Genomic DNA, 19257 nt, shown 5'->3' with positions numbered 1-19257 from the left:
GCCCCCAAAAGGCCAGGGCCAGGCAACCTGGAAGCGTGGCACCTGCCGCCAGCCCTGAGGGCAGCATATGGGGCACCCCGTTACGTGCCCAGGTGGTGTCGTGCCTGCGACACAAAAGGCATCGCCCCACCGCTGCCCAGGCAGACTGGCTCCCGCCTCTGCTGCTCTGGGCCCCCACTGCCACCATCGACCTCAGGCTGGGAGAGCCAGGAACTGGCCCAACAAGCTCATGCCTCACTTTAATCACACTCTTAAATGGATGACATTGCCGTTGAGGCTGCAGGGTCCCTGGCCTGACTAGAATGAAGGCAACACAGGCAGAGCATCAGCGAACCAGACTCTTTTCTCACTCACCCCAGTGTACGTGAGGAGCAGCTCCATTGAAGCCAATGGAGTGAGACTGGTGCAAGCGAGAAGAGCCTCAGACCCTACCTTTCTCCCCTGGCTTCACAGATAAAACATAACACAGTGGCATGCTAATGAATGCATTTTATTGTACAAGTTCCCTAATCGCGAGGATTTTGTCTCAACATCAGCTGACTTCCACAGTCGGGCAGTTTGGTTTCAGCTTGACCTCTTTGGAAACGTTCATACTGTGATGTAATCAATATAGGGTTCACAGCAGCAGCAGCAGCAGCAGCTGAGATTACAGAGAGAATTGGGTCTGATGGATAAATTACCCTGTCTGCTCTCGAAGCTGACACTGAATCTTTTGAGTAACTCAAGGGAAAACTGAGCCAGACCATCAGCTGGTGTAAATCAGTTTACTTCCATCGACACCACTGGCATTATGCCACCTTACACCAGCTGGGAATCTGGTCCAGTTGAGTCCAACATCTGTATCAGTGCAAGGATTCCCTCGCTAACCCTCCCCAAAGCACTGTATCAGACTCCTCATCTTTCAACTTGTCTGTTTCAAACACTGATCTTTAATTAAATAGTCAGAGTCTTACACAAACAAAATGCATGTGTTTAGATAAAATGGTGATGAAAATCATGCTCAATTTGCAAATCCTTTCATTGCAAGGACCCAAGCAATCAGATAAAAGACTCAAACTCTGTTTCGAAAAAAAGGTCAACATTCCTCTGCGAACAGTCTACTGACTTGTGACTGAGCTGCACTGTCATGAGTAGGTCAACCTCAAACCTCAGTTAAAGGACGTTCACCAACTTAAGACTAGCCACATAAACCACTGGTGTCATGCCCCTGATAGACACAGAGTTACACCAGGAGTGAATATGGCCACAAATCTCTACCTTTCCAGTCAGTACAAAAATGTGGGTGAAAATTATTGTCTTGAGTTTTAAAATAATTCCCAAGCTAATGAATGTGTTTGGAAACCTACTGTTACCAAACTCCCACTGTGGAGCAATACGTCAAATTCTGGCTAGACTCAGTCATAGTCTCCTGAATTATCCTTTCATAAGAAGCTAAAGAAATAGTCTTCATACTACATGACACAATTACTTGTGAAATCTTGACCCCCCTAACAAGTGTTCTAGAATCACAGGGCTCAAGCATGGCCCCCACACTGGGCCTGGTTCTGATACCCTGACTCAAGTTGAGTAGCACCTGAAATGGTCCCATTGACTTCACTCATGGGAATAAGGATACCAGCCAGCATGAGTTAGGGTATCCGAAATTAGCACATTGAAGTTAACAGGAAAACTCCCATAGATTTCACCAGGAGTGGCATTTACCCTGGAAATGTTAGAGACTTACTTGGTCACCATTTAATACCCTCTACTAATGAAGAACAAAGTTTTCTAAAACTGTTTGATAGGTATCTGTGGGGAGGCGGAGATAAATCTTCCAAGATCCCCACCCCAAAAATTATGTAGTGACAATGAATAATATTTATAAAAATAAAATAAAATGAATGGAAAGTCCTGTGCAACATGAGCAGCAATCCAGCCTTTGTCCTGTGAGTACACTCTGGCGATTCCTCTGCCCCAGTCCTAAGCGAGTGAGTCCCACCTATGACCTGGCTTTGTTCATATTTTATTTAGCGAGCTTAAAGTAACATTCTTCACATCCGGCAAGAGGGATGTGATGTTCTCTCCATGGATGTTGGCCCACTCAGGGAAGGTGCCCAGCTGGAAGATGCTCTTGGCCCATGTGTTTATAGCCAAGCTAAGGAGCAGAACACCCATAAGATTCATGAGCAGCCCAGTTCTTGCCTGTGAAAGAAATGCAGATACATTATACTAGGGTTTAGCCTGGAAATCCTGGGCATGTGACACAAGGAACCAAGCTGGCCAGCCCTGAGGACTGACTGCACATGAACGAACATTTCAACAAAGAGGGGTTTAATTAACATTTCAGCAGGATTTTCTCAAGTCAGGGACCCCCCCACTCCCAAATGCTGAGTTAGGTCCTCAGCCATCAAAGTGCTTTAGCACATGGTTAACTTTAAGCACTTTAAGTAGTCAACAAAACTGTTCTCATGCTTAACACACGCTCAAACACATTGCTGAATTAGGGCCTGATCCTGTGCCAGTGGTATAAATGAAAGTTTAGTCATTGTTGGTGCAGGATCAGGGCCGGAGAGCCATGGAGTACATGCAGCTTCCATTGCTGTCTTCACTAAGAGCAGTGGGTGTTCAAAACTTTTCAGGATCAGACTTTAGAAAAGCATCTCTAACATCCCAGTGAATGGAGTATGTATGTGTTTGTTTTAAGATTCATTTCTGCAGAAGGAAAGGATTCTCTTACAAGTCAGCTGAGCATCAGGGAACTGAGAATCCAACTTAAAGAGTCTGTGGATTAAAAAGCACTTTCTGTCTTTAAGCTCCTGTTTTATTTTCCTCCTAGAAAAACACCCCTCTCTGTAATACAATCAGTGTCCATGTTCAGGGAATGAATGAAACCACAGACATTTTTAACCAATTAATATGAACAAGCAGTTCTGTAAAGCTACAGCAATATGGAGGCAAAGAGTAAAAGCTGAGTAAAATTAATAATCAAAGGCTAGGTGTGCGATTCTTACCTAATGTAACAGAAAGAAAACCACCAGAGCCCCTTACCAATATGTAAAGCCAACAGGAATTTGAGCTGATAAACAGCTGAATTTCAAAAGGAGTTGTGCTTTCTCCCAAAGCCTTTGCTCAGTTTTCACTCAGGCAAAAGTCCCATTGGCTTGAGCCTGAGTAAAACTGAAAAGGAATATCAGGACTTGGCTCACTGTTTCCAAAGCAACTGACTCTCACTTCCCTCAATGCAAAGGCACAAATTCATACAACCATGGCAACTGGTAAACTTCAGTCTAAACCAGGACAACCGGTGGGTGTACAAAGGGAGAGAGAGAACAGGCTTGAATGGCTGAATGCTATTGTAGCAGCTCCAGAAGAAGGCATGTCATCACACTTTTAACTGTAAGGTGTCTGGGGTAGAGTGGGGGTGAAAGGAAATTAGAGGATGTGAAGGAATGCTGAACTCCATTGGGCTAAGCACGTTGAAGTTATGGGGTAAGCCTGTGCCACTGAAAGGGACTTTCACAAATTACACTTTCATTCCATAGTCACAGAACATCAGAGCAAAGTCATGAAACTTGCTTCTTCCTGGGGCCAGCCAAGGGCAGAACACAAGCTTGGGAAACAAGCTGACATCCAGGCCAGCTGACCTGTCAACAAGAATGGAACCAAACTGGGTTTTCTATCATTTCACATTAAGTTAAAGGGGATGTGATTAAGGGTGACAGTCTCTAAACTAAGCCAACCCTAAAAATAACTATCAGCCCCTCCCATAGATAAAATCCCAGCTTCTCAGCTGAGCCATAGACCTGGGTGCATGCACATAACCTTGGCTTCCTCTTATTCCAACTGCCCGCTGTTTGGTGTGTAAGCAGCATATTTAAACATAGTGTGAGATCAGATCCCTGCTCATCAACATGAATCTTTTGATCTCTGAAGTTCCTCTTCTTTAACCACTTTGGCACTAGCCCTTCACCCTCTGGCTCCCTTGCGAAAGGCTAATCCAGGCGGCTAGATTCCCATGGTTTCCAATAGAAAAAATGAACCTTATCTCATTGCATGCAGCAGCCACTGTTGCAGAGCCTTAAAGATTGATCCTTTACAGAACAGAGTGTGGCACATATAACCACAAGGTAAAATTTGCTGACCAAGATGTGGGGGACACAGAGGACCCAACCCTGTATTAATGAGTGCTGCTGTCTGAGCACCAAGGCCAGAGAAGAGACTGAGTTGCTGAAGTACTAAACCCCATAGTGTCTGGATTTCACTCACTCAGGGCAGGATTCCTGGCAATGCTTGGGCTTCCAACTTGGCAAACTGGGTTCCGGTCCCAGTCTCCGATTCTCACTTCTCAGGCTGGCAAAGGCTGTAAAGCTCAGCCTGTAGGAGAGGGAATGCCTCGGGTCACTCTCCAGCAAGCCCCTCCGGCTGATGCACAAAATGCAGATGGGCTTTGGAAGTAGCTGTGTCTAGCCCTCTTCCTGGAGGGGAGTAACTGCAACTCTGGGGTAAGATGTAAGGAGAGGAAAATTGGGAGGAATCTTGAGAGAAGCCTACCCAATTCCTCATCACCTCCTTGCTTTTCACTGAGTGTTCTCCTTGCCCTTCCGCACACCAAGGTGTTTTGTAATATTCAATCCCCTTCCTATGCGTTTCCAGGCACCCTTCTCTTCTGAAGGAAACTGAAAACAGGCCTGCTCTTTTCTCCCCAGTTCTCACTTCCTCATTTACTGGGTGTTTGTGCAAATGCTGAGAAGCACCGAGTTGTGGGCTGAGGCACTAGGTAACCAAACCAACTTAGCAGCTAGTACCAGCGATCTCCTAACCAACCTACTATACTATGGAACCACATAAGACTAGGTTCCTACCGAACAGATCTAGTGATTTCTGCTCATGTTCACCGGCCTTGAGGATAAGAGTGTGAGAACAGTATGAAAATGGTCTGAAAGTCACTTTCGCAACGTAAACGCTACAGCCTGGGGGAGAACATCTGAGCCATCTTCATGTGAATTCTAACCAGCTCTGAATGGTTGCACTTATAAGAAGGAGATCCTTTCCCCTATGTGACCATCTCCACTCCTCAGCCATTGCTTCTAAAAATGTTTTATTCTGCAAGTCACCAAAAAGGGCTTGGTTCACCATTAGGGGGCCACAGACACAGGTGAGGTGTTATATAAGGGGACAAATACTCTGTCTGGAGTACAGAGATGTACTAAGTTGACCGCCATGGACATTCATAGGAGTTTTGTGATCAATCTCTTCTGCCCAGTGAATTGAAAATGTTGCTTTTGTGCTCTTTAATGTAAGGATCTACATTAAAAAACTAATAGTAATGTATAGTGTCGAATGTAAACACTTTATTATAACTTTGCCTTAATAAGAAGTCTTTTTTTAAAAAATGCTGACAAGAATATATCAGACAGGAAAACAAAACAAACTTAATAGTAAAATCAAAAGGAGAAGTAGCTCTTCTTTTCTTAGTGACTCTTTGTTTAGGAAATAGCATGTCTGTTCATTAGCGAGGGTAATTGTTACACAGACTGTAAATGTAATCTCTACAGAGAACTTGACAGCACATTTGAGAATTCATATATGTGTTTCCTGTTGAGTTTTGAGAGACATTAATTTTGCTGCTCACTTAGAGAGCTTCATATTGTAGCATTCTGGCTTTCCTAAACTAGTCTGTCTTTCCTTTCTCTGTTTCCCTTTATCATCTTCCTGAATGGGAATTGCCTGGGTGATTGCTCCAAGCATATTATGTCAAATAATTCCTTCCAGAGCAGAAAAGACTGAAATATTCTAGTGCAGTTGATTCAGACAGCATCTACATCAGATACCACTGGCAGTATATCCACTTAACCAATCCAAAGGAAAGTAGTAACATGCACTTCACATAGAGATGGTGACTTGACCAAGGTCTACTGGGAAATTTAGTTGGGATGCTCAGTAACTTCATGGCTTGATATTTTATTCATGATCTAAAAGATAAATCAGTGCAAAGAACCCTAGGTCACAAACAACTGCAGAACTAGTTATGACCAAGAGATGCCAAAGGTTATTTTTCACTGGAACCTGTGAATGCCATGTAAACTTAGTTAGCAAAGGGGAAGCACAGTAATAGAATGTGAAGAAGAAAAGGTCAAAGACACTTCCGCAAGAGTCATTTAAAGGACTCGTGTTCACTCTCCCAAAGTGGAGAGCAGAGATCCTTGTGACAGGTCTGAGCTCAAACTCAGCAAAATGGACAGCAGGGAGATAAGCATCCCCTTGTTACAATATATTAGTTTAATATCTAAAGGGGGAGACAGAAAATGGATTATTTTTCTAGTTCCTGGATCCACTTTTCAATTAGTTAAAGGTCAGACTCAGCTCTCAGAAGAAATTTGGGAGTAACTCCACTGAAGGCAGTTGAATTACTATGGATTTACATGGGTTTAATCAGGGGCAGAATCTGGCCCATTTTTACCTAAATAACACTTTCTAAGGCAGCTAGATATGACCAATCATGAATGAAGTACTTTGCATTCAAACACTGCTCATAACAGAAACTGACCTTTGTGATTTTATTTTACAAAACGCTGATTTGGTAGCATATCTCAAAATGATTGTCTTAAAAACTCTTCATCTAGATGATTGTGTCTTCAGTGATTTTTGTACATAAAACAACTTACCATATCCTTGACCATCAAGTGTCCAGAAGAAAACGCAATTGAGTTAGGGGGCGTGGAGACTGGCAGCATGAAAGCATATGAGCATCCTATAGTTCCTGGTATCATTAAATACAGGGGATTTACTTTCAGACGAATTGCCTTGAAAGAACAAAATTTAAAAAAAAAACACTATACATTAGGGGTTCTGAGCTACAATGGAAATACATCCAAGAATGCAAATAATTACAGCACTGTGCCTAGCAGAACTCAGTGATCTATGATTTATAATAGCATATCCTGCTGTTCTATTGCTAATAACATTTTTAAAAATTATTATTATGCATGTTGTGCAGCATGTACTTATGCTCCTTAGCATCTTGTTTCCAAACACTCCAATATATTAAGCAGGCCATATAAGCTCCCTTTGAAATGCGCAGGTGTTGTTATCCCCATTTCATAGATAGGGAAACTGAGGCACAGAGAGGGGAAGTGACTTGCCCAGGGTCATACAGCAGGTCAGTGGCAGAGCTAGAAATGGACACCAAGAATTCTGGCTCCTGGTTGCCTGTTCTAACCACTTAAATACACCATACCCAGTCCTGCCATCACACCATCAGCAAAACTACTGGTTGACTAAATCCTGAGGTCTCTTTACATGGCCTCAGGGGGAATGTAGACCCCTGTGAGGCTGAGCCAGTGAGGGTTAAGCAACCAGCAGGCAGAGTGACCCAAAACCAACCCTTAAGGACATATTAGAAGAGTATTGAAATTGTATACAGGTCCATTCCTTACAGATTGTTAGCACAGGCATGTTAAATAGACTACAGTCCTTGAAATGGAGGCCTGTATTGTTAGAGAATCAAGAATAGATCCCAGTTGTATTTTTCTGTGTTTACCTTGTTAGAAGTTTAACAACGTGATCTAATTAGCTTGTAGATGCCAAAATTCTGTTCCTCTCTTTAATGATTCATTATGGTATTCTATTGATTCAGAGGTCAAAAGGGGATATTCCCATTTACATGGGACTTGCGGTGCAATAATATTATTGTTTCATTTATCTTTGAAATTTGTAGTAAACTACCTGTAAGCTCTTTGATGGTTAATTTCCCTATACTAATGAATGCAACTAGCTACCAGGGTATGCCTAGGAATGAGGGATTAGCTTCGAAGCAACAATATACATTACCTATTCTTCAACCAAGCAAGCCCTGCTGTGAACACAGCTTGCTTCAAGCTATAAAGGAAGTTTCACGTCTGATGCTTGCTATCTCAGATCTGCTTAAACTTTGACAGGGAAAGTCTAAGCTTGAGAAACTGAGGTCTCCAGGTCTACTCTGGATTAACCTTGTACTTTTCATGGAAGAACTTGAACAAACTCTGCACAAGAACTGCCTATTGGACTATAGCCTTTTTAATTGATTCCAGAAGGCTTTTTACAAAGCAAGCTCACCATCTCTGCTATTAAAAGTGACCTAAGAACTTTATTCATATCTGTACATCAAATGATCTTTTAACCACGGCAACTCTCTGTCTTTTCTTTTTATTGATAAATCTTAATTAATAAGGATTGGCCATAAGTATGTATTTGGGTGAGATCTGAAATATTCATTGACCTGGTGGTTAATGTGTCTGATTTCTTGGTAGAACTTTATATACGGTGAATAAGATTTTTAGTAACCCTCACTATATTAGAGTAGGCTGTCTGCGTGGGAGCCAAAGGCTGGAGTGCTTAAAGGGAAATGTATTTTGGCTTCTTGGTAATCAGTAAGGTATTACAGGAGCTGTTTGGTTACTGGCTTGGTGAAATCTAATTATAGAATAAACCACCAGTTTGGGGGATCGTCTGACCTATTCTTTGCGATTTGCCTTGAATGAGCAATCTCAGTATAGCCCCTCCAGTGACCATGGTCACAACCCCATACAGCTGGATGGGCCAGCTGAGATCCTGGAGACTATTGGGCCTCGTATGCAGAAGAGTGAGGTGACCCATGGCTGCCCAGATGATTAGTGCGTCTTCTGCAGCTGATGGAGGCCAGGCTGCTCCAATAGAGAGAAATGTTTTCACAGGGTACCTAAACTGTGAAGGACATGGGGCTGACTGTAATAATTTGTAAATACTGTATGTGATGTGGTTATTGGGATAGTTACAGCATGGCTGTATTGGGTTATTGGTTAATAGCAGGGTTGTTAGGAAACTAATAGGAAGACAACACTATGGCTCTAGATACATAACACAGAGGGATCATTAAGAGACGATGCCTGGGGCTATTTAACTGTGAAGATGCTACATCCACGCTCCAGACAAATTCAGCCCAAATAAATGTGTTAGTCTCTCAGGAGCCACAAGTACTCCTCGTTTTTTTTTTTTTTGCTCCAATCAAAGTTACCAGACTTGTTTTGCCAAGGCTGGGCACCTAAACACTAAAAGGACACTAAGCAGTTAAAAAGTCACTCTCTGGAGAGAGGGGATAGGCAACTGGAGGGAGCTGTTGGTGGGGAACAGAGTGACACAGAGAGAGACTCCAGCTAGGGGGTCAGATGAAGCAAAACCTGCCTGGCCCACACCCACAGGCTGGTAGGGCTTAGGGTAAGATAGACATGCAGAAGATCTTTTGTCATGTTCAAATCCTTGTTCTCTTATGTTATGCTTTGTTCCTACTATTCAGACAAGGCTGTCTGTCACTGTGGCCACCACAGGGCACAAGCCCCCACAAGGAAGAACTGCAGGGGCTGAACCTAGTCAGGCCTGCTGAGCCATCACACGGGTACACAGGGTTCTGTAGTGCAGGGCCTGGTCTGATAATGGGAGAATTCTGGGATTCCATCCCAGATAAGGTAAAGACACGAGGCGTAACACCTAAGGGGGTGCACTGAGAGAGACCACAGAGGGGTCAGAGCTGGCCCCGTCATGGTAATGTATCTTACCAGTTCTGCCAGGATAGGCAGGAAGATTATAATTGTGGCCGTGTTGCTGGCAAACTCTGTGAATAAGGCGATCACTATTGTGATAAGCACGACAGCCACTGCCGGTGGCACGCTCTCCAGGGGATGCAGGTGGCCTCCGATCCAGACAGACAAGCCTGACTCCTGCAGCAGGAGAGAAAATGCAGCAGGTTTTATATTTGAGTTCCTGCATTTCCACGCAAGACTCAGATCATTTCACAGAATTGCAAACTACATATAAATAGGGATCACTTCGCCCACCCACTTCTGAAACGCAGCCACCTTGGGGCAGGGGTGCATGTTATAGCCCTTAGATGTCAGATCCAGTCACTCAATGTCTTAACTGCCATACACTGCAGGTGCAAAATCGCAGGAGCAAAATCGCAGGAGCAAACCAAACTGATACCCTTTTAAAAACCAGGGGCATAGGGCTGAATGACAGTAAGGTAACATCAATGATGGGCAGCACTCCAAATACTACCTCACATCCTTTTGCCATGGCAAATCCGCCACCGAGCAGCAAGATAATGTTCCAGGGTACAGTCTCTTGGGCCCTTCTCCAAGACAGCAAAGGCACATTCTCAGTGTTTGATGCTAGACAAAGAGATCCCCACCAAACACACACACACAGATTAACAAATAACTTGTTATCTGATAAAATATCTACATTACTCACTTGTGTCAAAGTTAGCTGATAATCACTTAATAACAAACACATGGATATTTCAATTTCAATTAAACAGGCAGCAAAAAGTTCTAGCAGTCACGGTTTTCTTGGGCTTTTTCTCAGCTTGTTTTTTTATTAACATAAAGGACAATTTCCTTGGTGTAATAGACTTAGATATTCTTCTCTCTGACATCTGGCAGATTCTGGCAGGAGGAAGTTTTCTGACATTTGTAATTTTTGTGGGCAAGTTCATCACCGTATTAATTTTCTACTTGCAGCTCAAAGTGGTAGGAGCTTTCTAGCAAGGAAATTGCTGTGTCTCCCCCCAGAAGGTCACTTCTGAATGAGAACTCAATTGTTGTGTCATATGGAAAGGTAAACTAGTAGGGCTTTCATGTTCTGTGAACTAAGGACACCCACATTACATCCAGTGGGGGTCATAGGAGCAACCTCCGGGAGCCTGAAAGCAACCCCTAATCTGCATGAAATGACGTCATGGCAGTGGCTTTCGTTTGGTGACATTAGGCCAGAGCAAGTGCTGCTTTGCTGTGAGCTGAGCCCATGGGCTGCACAGGCTGCATCTCCAATTAAAGATGAAGGTGGCCAGAGCCATATGGGTAAAATTTTCATAAGTGACTCAGGCACTTAGGTGCTGAAGTCTCATTGAAAGTCAATGGGACATAGGTGCTTTTCAAAATGTTACCCCAGACCTGCTGACCGAGTACCCTGCCTTACTATTATGTGCTGAGCTCCTGCAGTGTGCTCACCCTATAGAGAACACAGAAGAAGGGGACAGAGTCCCTACCCCGAGGGCTTACAACCTACCTTTTAAGTCAAACCACCATTTACAGGATGGTCTTTGTGAAGGGAAGAAGAACAGTATGGTCACTATGGCGACTCCAGTAACCGCATCTGAGACAAACCTGACCAGAGGAGCAGAAACACTTGTAAGCAGCAAAAGTCTTGAGATTTGTAAAGTTTATAAAACTTGGGATTTACCAAAGAGGATTAGGATTTTACATCAACAACACTCATTGGTCATGATTCTTTTTTTTTTTTTTTAATTCCCCTCTGAGCTACATTTCTAAGATTGGCTGTGACTCCTTTAGAAAACTGATCAGAGACACTGAAAACACAAAAACCTAGTTTTAAAAAGAATAGGGAGGGGTTGGCAGTGCTGGCTGCTCGAATGACTGAATCACTTTCAGTCTGTTAGAGAGTGTGAGAAGAATACTGATTATGGAGGTCTGGGGAGATTGCCTAAGCTGGTTGCAGGGAAGTAGGAAAATCAGACCACTGGCCTGTTTTGGTTATGATCTCTGTAAAATGCTCAGCTTCTGAAGTGAAGAGCATGATATAAAAACTCTAGGCCCCAATTCAGCAAAGCATTTAAACTTTAACTTTAAGTAACTGTTAACTATTGAGAACAAAATTAATCTGTGAAGCATGTACTTGATTCCCATTAAAGCCAAGCATGTAGTGAACTCCTTTTCTGAATATGAATAGTCTGTTGAACTGTGTCCCTAGAGAAATAGAGCGGGTCTCTTTTCTGTGCAGAAACAACTTGCTCTCACTCTGTGAGTATTATTATTATTGCCTTCATTGTTCTTAATCTTTGTCTTCACATAAGAAAGGTCTGGATGTCACAACAGAGAAAAGGTTGCAAACCAAAGAGAAAAAGCACTAAGGGGTGAACTCCTGCAGCTTTGATTCAGTCCAAACCCACACTGAAATCAATGGCCTGCTCAAAGGGTTCAGGACTTGGCCCTAAATGTATCAATAGACAACATTCCCAGAGCTCAGGCCGTAGGGCTGTCAGGAAATAGGTGTGAGCATTTTCAATACTAACATCCCACAAGGCTTCCACTACCTCCTCTTAGAAACATAAACAATTAAAATGGTTCTAGAGAGATACATAAGGCTCAGTTCCATTTATTCCATGAAACCTGGACAACAGTATAAACAAGGACAATAGAAAACACAGGGATCTCAAAAGCCTGGAAATACTATTGAAAAATGTTACAACAGATTGAAAATAGAATCTTACCCAGGAGTGAAGAAACTTGCCCAACCTGGGATGAATTTTGGGTCCCTGGAGAACAGCAGGATTGCAAACAAGCAGAAGAGGAAGAGAACTGCCTGTTCTGCAAACCTAAGGTTTAAGGAGATGCAATTAAAAACCAGTCATGCTAATGAAGTGAACACAAGTTACCTTTCCCAGGTCACCTTTAACTGCTAGTGATGATTTCACTGCATTTCAAGCCTTAGTTTAGAAAGGTGAATAACACTAAACTTCACACATGACACATGGGGACTTTCCATCTCTGAGAGCAGAATGTAGACTGCATTCCCTACTGACGGTGTGAATAACTGAGAGCTGATAAGGGAGGAGATTCATAGATACTAAGGTCAGAAGGGACCATTATGATCATCTAGTCTGACCTCCTGCACAACGCAGGCCACAGAATTTCACCCACCCACTCCTGCGAAAAACCTTTCCCCTATGTCTGAGCTATTGAAGTCCTCAAATCGTGGTTTAAAGACTTCAAGGAGCAGAGAATCCTCCAGCAAGTGACCCGTGCCCCATGCTACAGAGGAAGGTGAAAAACCTCCAGGGCCTCTTCCAATCTGCCCTGGAAGAAAATTCCTTCCTGACCCCAAATATGGCGATCAGCTAAACCTTGAGCATATGGGTAAGATTCACCAGCCAGATACTACAGAAAATTCTTTCCGGGGTAACTCAGATCCCACTCCATCTAACATCCCATCACAGGCCATTAGGCCTATTTACCATGAATATTTACAGATCAATTCATTACCAAAATCATGTTATCCCATCATACCATCTCCTCCATAAACTTATCGAGTTTAATCTTAAAGCTAGATAGATCTTTTTCCCCCCACTGCTTCCCTTAGAAGGCTATTCCAAAACTTCACTCCTCTGATGGTTAGAAACCTTCGTCTAATTTCAAGTCTAAACTTCTCGGTGGCCAGTTTATATCCATTTGTTCTTGTGTCCACATTGGTACTGAGCTTAAATAATTCCTCTCCCTCTCCGGTATTTATCTCTCTGATATATTTATAGAGAGCAATCATATCTCCCCTCAACCTTCTTTTAGTTAGGCTAAACAAGCCAAGCTCCTTGAGTCTCCTTTCATAAGACAAGTTTTCCATTCCTCGGATCATCCTAGTAGCCCTTCTCTGTACCTGTTCCAGTTTGAATTCATCCTTCTTAAACATGGGAGACCAGAACTGCACACAGTATTCCACGTGAGGTCTTACAATTGCAGTAACATCTGCTAGTGTTAATATTTCTAGTAAGGACCAGGGGGTAAAATCCTGACCTGAATGAAGTCAGTGACATAACTCCCATTGACGTCAGTGGAGCTAGGATTTGACCAAGACACATCCAAAATATTGCCTTAAAACCTCTCAAAGACACAAGGAAGGAGGGATACTTAAACCACTGAAAAGAAATCACTTGGGTTGAATTTAAGCTAATCAAATTTGTAGCACATGGCTTAATGGGCTTTCTCTGCTCCTAAAACTCAAAGTGGGACTTTGATTCTTACAATGACATTTTGCAGGCTGGTCCATAATGTACTGAAGGGAAAAAAATAAACCAATTTCTTTCATTTAGAGCACACAAGAATAATAATTAGAATGTTTGTTTGTACTGCGCTACCTACATCAGTGAACCCTCGCAATATCTCTGTGAGTAAAGCTGGGCGATTTATTTATTTTTGGCAAACAGTAAATTCATTTTTAAAAATGCATTTTGGGGGACACTGAAACTATTAGTTAATTCAGGTCAAATTCAGCCCATACTTTTGGCAGAAAAAATGGATTTTCCCCCCATCCCACCCCTCCAAGAGTCAAAATGGTTCTTTTTGACTATTTTGAAACAAATCATTGAGGGCTTGTCTAGACCAAGAGTTACTGTGCAGCAAGCTGGTGTGGAAATCTACAGTGCGCTGGCCTGCCACACTGGAACTATCCACACGCACTCTGCTGCCACTCACTAAAAGTGCCGTAGTTTGCTTGCATCTACACCTGCGTCAAGGTGGTGTAGGTAAAAGAGCGCTAGCGAACCTTTAGTGAGCTGCAGCAGGGTCAACACAGAAAGTGCATTTATACCCCAGCTGGCTGCTTGCCAGCTGTTTGCCTAGACAAGCCCTTAGACTTTTTGTTTCAAAATATAGCTATATTTATCTTCTTTTATAAGGGTGAGAACCACCAAAAATTCAACAACAAAACCAAAAATAATCCATTTCAGGTCAAAAAGCAACTCGAACGCATCTTGTTTTCTCTTCACATGACTGATTAATAGATCTCAGAGAATAATTCACAATCAATAATATATTCCACAAAAATTCATCTGATTTTCTGTTCACAAATTGCCCACAAACAGATCATAAAATAATTGAATTATATTCTTTATATTCATCATGAATCTCTTCAGCAAATAATACGTGCTCTGCAGACCATTCATAAACAGCTTTCTGTGAATATTAAAAATTCACACTGTATTGGCTAGTTACATAAGTCACATGATATTGTTTCTGTTTCCTGATTAAAAGACTTACAATGTGTAATTAACACAGCATGAATTGTCATCTACAATTGAAAATTGGCATTTGTGGAATATTGGAGCTACATGTTTGTTATCTGCAATTATCTGCATTAGCAAAGACAGAGCAACTGAATGTTTGAGGAAAACAAACTCAAAATGGTCACAAATACTAACAAATGGAAATTCACTGACAAACTCTGACAAATATCCTCAGTTTCCCTCCCCAGAAATGTTGTTTCCAGCCTGGTTGATTTCTGTGTCATTTTTGTTCTCTTTTCGCGACTCACTTCATTGGCCCCAGTTTCTGATAATCTTCCTTTATGACTGCTCGGGCTCGGTCTTCTGCATCCACTCTTATTTCTGACTTTTTCTTTCTGCAATGCCTACCAACACAGAAATAACAAACACCACTCATTTTTGCAGGTTCATAATGGAACTCAAACATTGATGTTCATGTTTACTATTCCTGCACACACCCATACAGGGCATGCACAGGGTGGCTACAGGGAAGGTTTAGGAGAATAAAGGGTACAGCATGGACCAGTGATTTCAGAAAACCAGTATCATATGGATCCATTTCATAGTATAGTAAATACTTCCAATCTCTTAAATAGACTTCCCATCTCTCAGACAAGTTATGCATAATGCCACAAATAATGTTCATGGCACCCTTACTCATACTGAGTCGTACCTCACCTGGCCTATAGCCTTGTAAACATCAGTGGGACTACTCATGTAGTAATATGGCACTCAGTGTGAGTAAAGGGGGCAAAATCTAGCCATTAATGTGTTGGACAGTGGATATTATAGCTTGATAGTCCCACCCGCTCATGACAAGACACAAATGTGCTTGCAGAATCTATGAGCACATTCATTTATGTGCACAAACAGACATTAATGCATCCAATTGTCCATGTGGCAAGCACAGATGGGCTGAGGCACATGCAAAGAGACAAGCACTTGCAAGTTCTGAGCAGGCGCTTTTTGATGCCTGCCAGAAACGTGGCTCTAGTTACCAACAGAAAAGCTCTGGTGCTGCCTAGAAACCCTTGGGCTGAATTCTCCCTGGGTTATGAGTATGTAAATTTCATTAGTACTCAGGGTGGGGAGCAAGATGTGTCCCTTGAGGTAGACTAGACAGGTCCTGCTCAGGGCAGGTTTCATTGATGCAGTGGTAAAAACAGAGGAAGCCACAGGAGCCTTATCTACACTACGGCTCTCACTGGTGGTAATATTCTCTACTGTAAACAAGACCAATATTTATCCTACTTTGTGTTGCCTTTCTCCCCAGGATTATGCAAAGGAGACTTTGGCCCCTGCATTAAAGAAGCTTATTTGTGGTAATCACAGCCTGTGTTCACAGAGACTGTTCAGAATGTAAATGAGAGTGAAGTTGTCAGATTTGCAGATTTCATCACTTTTAGCAGATGACTGCATCAGCCACTTGATCGAAAAGAAAGCAAGGTGGGAAATAAGGATCTCCCCTCCCCTCCCCCACCTTCTCAAGTCACCAACAACTTTCTGGGCAATCTCTAATTTATGCAAAGCACTCGCTGATGATGAACAAATATGTGAGGAATTTTTAACAACAGGGACTGGCATTTTAATATGCTTCTCTTCATTAGCCAGGCTAAGCCTTTTAAGCAGGGAACCCTGGACTAGTACACAGCCTACTCTTAGACAGTACGTGTGCATATGAATGATATATTCATCACCAGCTGCTTCGTGTCCCATCAGCGTCATGTGATTAAAATACATTTCTAATACTTCCTGGGACCTTGATTACATTTGAAAAGCCAGACTTACACCATTAGATATCCGATTCTGTGATACTAAGACTGATTAATTCATTTGTTGTTTTAAATGGATGTCCAATGGTTAGATCCTTTATAAAGATGCATGTTTGACCATCCAAAAATTCCTGATTCTCAAATAGATATTGGGGATGTCCATAAATTGCATAACACATTTATTGGTGATGTTAAAGACCCACCCACCCTTTGTAACACTAACACTGAAACAAACACAAGATTAAGAACCCACTTACCCCCTAATGCATTACGTAATTTATGGACAGCCCCTTACACAGTACTCTGATTCTTTTAGTAGCTGCAGTTTTACCCAAGGACATCAAGACAACCCCTTGTTATCTAAAATGCTTTTGAATAAATGCTTTTGCTGCACCTCCCTGAGTGATGGTACTATGTCAACAGAAACATTCTTCTGGCGACCTATAAAAAACAGGGCTTTGGAGCTGTGCTCCGGCTCCGCTCCAGCTCCAAACAAAAACCTGCAGCTCCATTGCTCCGGAGCTGCTCCGCGCTCCAGCTCCGGGCTCCGCTCCAAAGCCGTGATAAAAACTGTGTCTACACTGGAGATTTAGGTTCGCATAGCTGCAGCATTCAGGAGTTAGATTTTTCAAATCCTTGCATGCCATACCTATGTTGGCCTAAGTTTTAAGTGTAGACCAGGTCAAAATCTGGATTCTTTAATAGGCTGCACAATTTCTGTTTGTGTTTCTTTAGCTTGATTTTTCTAGGCCCTGACCCTGCCAACACTTAAGACTTGTCTACACTAGAAAGTTTAATTGTACTGGTATAGTTAGAGCAGCAAAATAATCCTAGTGTTGACACAAACAAGTGTCTATACTGGTATAATTTATTCCAGTTCCAGGTGGTGTGTAAGGCATTGTTATACTGGTATAACTACCTCCGCACTAGGGTTTAGATCAGTATAATTATATTGGTTAAAAAAAACACCACACCCCTAACCAACATAGTTACACTAGTATAACTTTTTTAGTACAGAGAATCCTTAAATACATGACTTCAGTGGGATTACTTAAAGCCCCAGTTCAGCAAGGCAATTATTAACTCTTATTGAAATCAATGGGATTTGAACACAGACTCAAAATTAAGCACATGCTTAAGTGCATTGCTGAATCAGACGAACAAAGTTACGTACATGCTTTCATGTTTGAAGGATCAGGGACTTACACTGGTTATTTCCTATTGCATTGAAAAAGTTCCCTAGTAATTTCTGTTTTCTGTGTCACTGGTATAATTATATACTTGGGTAACGTGCACCTGGTTTTTTTTTTCCTTTTCTTTTTTTCTCCTGAAGTTAAAAACCAATAAACATTTTAACAAAAAACAAATTCAAAAGCATCTCTTAGAAACTGTATATGCTTCTGCACTGAAGTAAATAGGAGCTTTGCCACTAACTTCCCTGGGCACAGGATCAGGCAGTAAATAGAGCCTGCAAACTCTATGTTCACTGACTGCACATGCAGATCACATTACTGTGCATGTCAGTTGGATGGCCAACTACCTAACTGCCAGATCTGTGCACACAAATGCCCATGTGCACCTCCAAACGACTGTGTGCCCAACATTTGCAGGATCAGATGTGCAGGCTAGTTAAAGCGAGCTGTAAACTGAGAGCCTTGGGTGAGATTTTCAAAAGTGCATAAAGTTTTTCTCCAAAAATGTGCTTCATCAATTTTTTCTGACCAGGTCTACCCTTCGAAATCTCTCCCATGAACTTTCTGATCAGAATACAAAATAATATTATAATTATGGGCTCTGCATTCATCACTTATAGGACACTTTCATTATTCATCACACTGAATTTACTCAAATAGGAGCTTTTAGCTGAACATGAATGATATACATCTAACTTCGTGCAGAACAAATTTGGACTGAGTTATTACAACATGTACAGATGAAATGTTTAAGGGCCTGAACCAAGATTCCCATTGATTTCACTGGGCTTTGGAACAGGACCAGATAAACTGCTTATTTACACTGTAGTCATAATGAGATTAAAGCATACAAATAGATTAGATATAAAAGTACCTTAGGTTAATTCCCCCATACAGGAAACTGATCCACAGCCATCCCAGGAAAAGGAAAAGCAGCATTAAAGGAAATGCAAATACAAACCAGGATCCAAAGTTCACCACATCACACTCTGGAAAAAAACTTCAAAAATGGGGAAAGCTAATTAATCTGAGGAGTGGAACACCCCTTTCACATGAAATGAAGGGGAACAAACATCTGAAATCAAGATCAAAATGTCATGCAAACTTTCCAGCTGCACAGGTTTTAAAAAGGTGATTATTTATATCTCAATAGTGCCAACCAGCACCAACTGAGATTGGGACCCTATTGTGCTAGGAGTTGTACAAGTATGTAGTAAGAAAGAGTCCCTGCTTCAAAGAATTTAAATGGACAATTTGAAATGGCATTTTGGAACAGACATCTTGAAAATGTAGCTCTCTAAATTTGCAGGAATTCCCAAATAACAACACCACGCAATATTTAGCACTTTATAGAAATTAACTAACTAATCCTAATTCATGGTAGAACCCACCGTAAGAGTGCCTGAACGTGAACCTTACAGAAGAGCTCTACACAAACAGAACCACTTTCATCCATGTCTAGGAAGAA

The 19257-nt window shown here is 42.0% G+C and overlaps 1 protein-coding gene across 4 annotated transcripts in view; it reads right to left on the bottom strand.

The window, feature by feature from the left end:
- Positions 1–472: 472 nt before the first annotated feature.
- SLC13A3 (solute carrier family 13 member 3) overlaps positions 473–19257 on the bottom strand; it is a 42473-nt gene continuing 23688 nt past the window's right edge. For 3 of the 4 annotated variants that reach the window (XM_073309550.2, XM_073309553.2, XM_073309552.2), the window contains exons 6-13: positions 18664–18789; positions 15094–15189; positions 12281–12385; positions 11059–11156; positions 10048–10160; positions 9549–9710; positions 6645–6782; positions 473–2181 (exon numbers count right to left, since the gene is read on the bottom strand). In XM_073309550.2, coding sequence (XP_073165651.1) covers positions 1996–2181; positions 6645–6782; positions 9549–9710; positions 10048–10160; positions 11059–11156; positions 12281–12385; positions 15094–15189; positions 18664–18789 — 1024 coding nt within the window. In that variant the 3' untranslated portion in view covers positions 473–1995. The remainder of the gene's footprint in view (positions 2182–6644; positions 6783–9548; positions 9711–10047; positions 10161–11058; positions 11157–12280; positions 12386–15093; positions 15190–18663; positions 18790–19257) is intronic. The other variant, XM_073309551.1, reaches the window with a different exon arrangement.

This window comes from Lepidochelys kempii, chromosome 13 (genome assembly GCF_965140285.1).
Source record: "Lepidochelys kempii isolate rLepKem1 chromosome 13, rLepKem1.hap1, whole genome shotgun sequence".
NCBI lineage: Eukaryota > Metazoa > Chordata > Testudines > Cheloniidae > Lepidochelys > Lepidochelys kempii.
This window is presented reverse-complemented; position numbering and strand designations above follow the sequence as displayed.